Source organism: Ascidiella aspersa, chromosome 2 (genome assembly GCF_963924565.1).
Source record: "Ascidiella aspersa chromosome 2, kaAscAspe10.2, whole genome shotgun sequence".
Classification (NCBI taxonomy): domain Eukaryota; kingdom Metazoa; phylum Chordata; class Ascidiacea; order Phlebobranchia; family Ascidiidae; genus Ascidiella; species Ascidiella aspersa.
The window spans coordinates 33,553,209-33,556,656 of NC_139448.1; the positions used below are offsets into that span (position 1 = coordinate 33,553,209).

General features: G+C 36.2%; 1 protein-coding gene across 1 annotated transcript; it reads right to left on the reverse strand.

The window, feature by feature from the left end:
- Positions 1–939: 939 nt before the first annotated feature.
- On the reverse strand, positions 940–2,917 carry LOC146165051 (TLC domain-containing protein 4-A-like). Its single transcript, XM_083380919.1, has 4 exons — positions 2,834–2,917; positions 2,505–2,578; positions 1,704–1,856; positions 940–1,087 (listed from the first exon to the last, which is right to left on the reverse strand). Exons 2-4 carry the CDS (start codon positions 2,507–2,509, stop codon positions 940–942), a joined length of 306 nt encoding a protein of 101 aa, XP_083237045.1. The 5' UTR covers positions 2,510–2,578; positions 2,834–2,917.
- Between the last annotated feature and the right edge of the window lie 531 nt (positions 2,918–3,448).

Below are 3,448 nucleotides of genomic sequence, written 5' to 3' on the forward strand. Positions count from 1 at the left end.
TGAATTAGGCCTTAATGGATCGCCTACAACTTGTATATGTACTCCCAAGGGTCATAGATCCAGTTTAAGAACCCCTGTGCTTGACATAGAAAGAGGATAAAAACATCAGCAAGGGATTTCACTACGCAGTACGGCAAATGACGCAAGCGAGAAATTGCGTCAAAACACTTACAAATGACCCTTGTCCCGAACCCGCGTGACTTAAGGCCGCTAAATAGGTAATTGGACTTTGACTCGCAAATTGGCGATATTTTTTTACGTTCTGCAACAGTCCGGCGCCACTTTGACAAATATATGACGACCAAACAGGTTTAGGAATCACTGTTTGCTGTGTTTGTGAATGGATGAATCTTTCACAGGCGGCAACGACGCAACCTTTGTACAGGAATTAGCGCTAATTTACTAATAAAAGTGTGCTTGCTTAAATCAAATAATTAAAACCTTAATTTAATGAGCAATTTGCTGCTGTCGTTTTGATATCATACGTGCTATACGTGCTTCTAGTAAAGTTTTTTTTACATACAACTGGTCTTAAAGTTAAAGACTACGAGTTGTAGCCTACTTGTAAACAGTTGGGCACAACACTTGCAGCATTGTGACGTAAATAAAGTCCAAAGTAGACCATTCTATGTTACGTCACCACAAATTAGGGAACTGGCGAAGTTCTAAATTTGATGGACAAGCCTTTAACATCTTGCATTTTGCAATTCAGATATAAAATTGTAATGTATTTGGCGGTCGACAGAAAAGTTGTCGCGGACCGGCACCGGCGGTTGAGAACCACTGCTCTAAACAACAGATCTTAACCCATATGCAAACAACAACAATAATCTAAAAAATAATAAAACGTTACGATGCAAACTTTTTGTATTTACTAGAGCGATACCATTTATGACATAAGACGCAATATGCATGATTGGAAATAAAAAATAACAGTATTTACGCCTCGTCCACTTGACAATGCTTTTCGGTTTTGGCGCTAGACACGATCATCATTGCTTGCAGAATCCTCCAGAACCAGTAGACGTTAATTGCGTCGATAATAACTCCACCACCGAGGAATCCACTAACCACAGCGAAGTTGAGCCTTTCGAAAATGAAAAAAGTAATCGTTTTGTTTTAGTTTTAGTTTAACTAAGATACACTTTCTGTATACTTTTCTTATTATCTCGACTATTGCCAAAAGTTCGCCACGGTTATGTTAAAACGTAATAAGAATATCAAAGCCCATACAGAAGTAGGTGTCATTTTGAACGTTTCGAATATCTCTTTATTTATGTTCAACACGATGGTGAAACCTACTTCTGTATGGGCTTTGATATTCTTATTACGTCTTACTACAACCTCCAACCATTATGCTCCAAGGTTATGTTAAAGTTTCGCGTTTTTTTAGGAAACAAAAACATTTTTTAGAGTTTTACTAATATCAATTAAGTTTGTAGTTGTGCTTTGTAAAACTAGAAGTTATGCTTTGTGATGGCCATATCAAAAACAAAACAAAAACTGTTAAAAACAATGAAAGTGTTAGTGTCGTATCTGTTAGTACAGTGCTTCTCAACCTTTTTGCTTTCGTGGCCCATTTACGTTGCAAAAAAAGTCTGTGGCCCAATAAATATTTATGGAAGAAATAACTGTAAAATAGGTTTAGAACAAAACACAGCAGAACTTACTGCAACGTACCGGACAACCCTAATACAAATTACCTGTGAAATCCTTCGGTGCCCAAATCTTGGTAAACGAAGTAGTAATAGAAAGGAAGGAAAAGGACTCGTGTGATGGTGAAGAGCAATGTACCGACGACATCGTTTATGAGCCGCATTCTTTGGCTAAATATATCCATTTCCTTGTAAACGCCTCTGCGAAAAGAGAAGACCAGTGTAAAATGACAAGTTAAAGCAAATTATCTTTGGCGATCGCCCTTAACAACTTAACTCCCTTATGGAATACAATAAAACCGGAAATGGTTTAAAACGAACGACATCTGTAGCCGTATTGGCCGATATAAGAAAACACATTATCCAATACGGTAAACTGAATGCATCATTATATAATATCATAAATTGTCAGTGTTGTAAATAAATCCTTATGAATTGACTTAGGTCCCAGTCAAGTCATTTGTAAAATAACTAAAGGCATAGTAAAGTCTTTTAAACAATGAGTTCCAGTCAAAGTCATTAGTTGCTCAAGTAAAGACAAGTTAACTCCAAGTGAAATCATCGATGTAAAAATAAAAGGCTTAACTATTACAATCGGTAAACTTTACCGATTATGAGGAAAAACTCAACCAAAAAATAACGAAAAACACCATACCAAGCTATTTAAACGCAAAAAATAAGATAATTTCCCTAATTGTATAAAAAAAGTCGTCGACTTAAGTCATTACAACACTGGAAATTGACCTCAACTTTTGTCGCTATTTGTTCTTTGTTGTGTTTTTGCAAATTTGCGAGTCGTGCAAGTAAAAGCATTCATTGTAAATAAGATTTAACGCAATATTTGCTCACCTCATCAGTACGAAGGGCGTTGAAAGTTCCGTCACCAGCCTTAGGACTGCAAAGAAGGTACAAGCCTGGTACACCTGTGTGCAAAAAGAGTCAATTAAAAACCTCTACGTTTCATAAAACAGGCTTTTTACGTTTAACCTTCATTTCACGCTTATGAAGCAACCAAAAAAGTTTCGTGAAACAGATCATTAATATTTAACAATACACAACTCACAAAAAGCTGGAAACAGTATTCTGGTTTGAAAATGTCATCCAAAGCATTTTATTGATATTAAATACGTTGTGTTTCATGTTCCAGAAATACTAAATTTTACAGTTATTAGTCTTACCACTTGCAGTAGGTAGACGTAAGTAGCCACGCTATGGTGGACGTAAGTTAATAATGGTGGGAAATCAGCATACTGCAGCAGAAACAGGTCTAAAAAAACAAACAAAAAGCTACACTTGCAAGTATTTCAGCAACGACAGGAGATCTGCAGCCTATTTTATTACAGCTTACCAGCTACAAAGAACGCTACGCATGCGGAAATGAGTGCACCAGATTGCCAGGAGTAGCCCCTGTCGATAAAATTGATACATCGGTTAGTATTTAAGGAATTTCTCGTGAAGATTTCACTTCCTTACCATAAATGGTCGCTTTGTAATTTGGCGTCCGTGGAAATTTGATACAGCGCAGCCAATGAGCAGCATGCCGAAAAAATGATTCCAGTGACTCTGTAAACGACGGTCGAAAGCAATTCATATCGCTATTTATGTTTTATTAAGTACACTTAAAAAAGTATTTCGTATAATAGTCTGTATTGCAATAAAAATATAAAGCTAGAACGATCGCTAAAATCATCATTTTTTTAGGATTTTTTTTAATGGTTTGGTTGATATATATTTTTTTAATTTGCTACGAAACCTAGTGATTGTTTCCACCATCTATGGTTTTAATTGGTGTT

Bases quoted from the DNA above. Each gene is read 5' to 3' on its own strand.
- LOC146165051 (XM_083380919.1), bottom strand. The intron at 1,088-1,703 runs GTAATTTGTATT...CATTTTCGAAAG, and splicing joins GGCACCGAAGGATTTCACAG to GCTCAACTTCGCTGTGGTTA.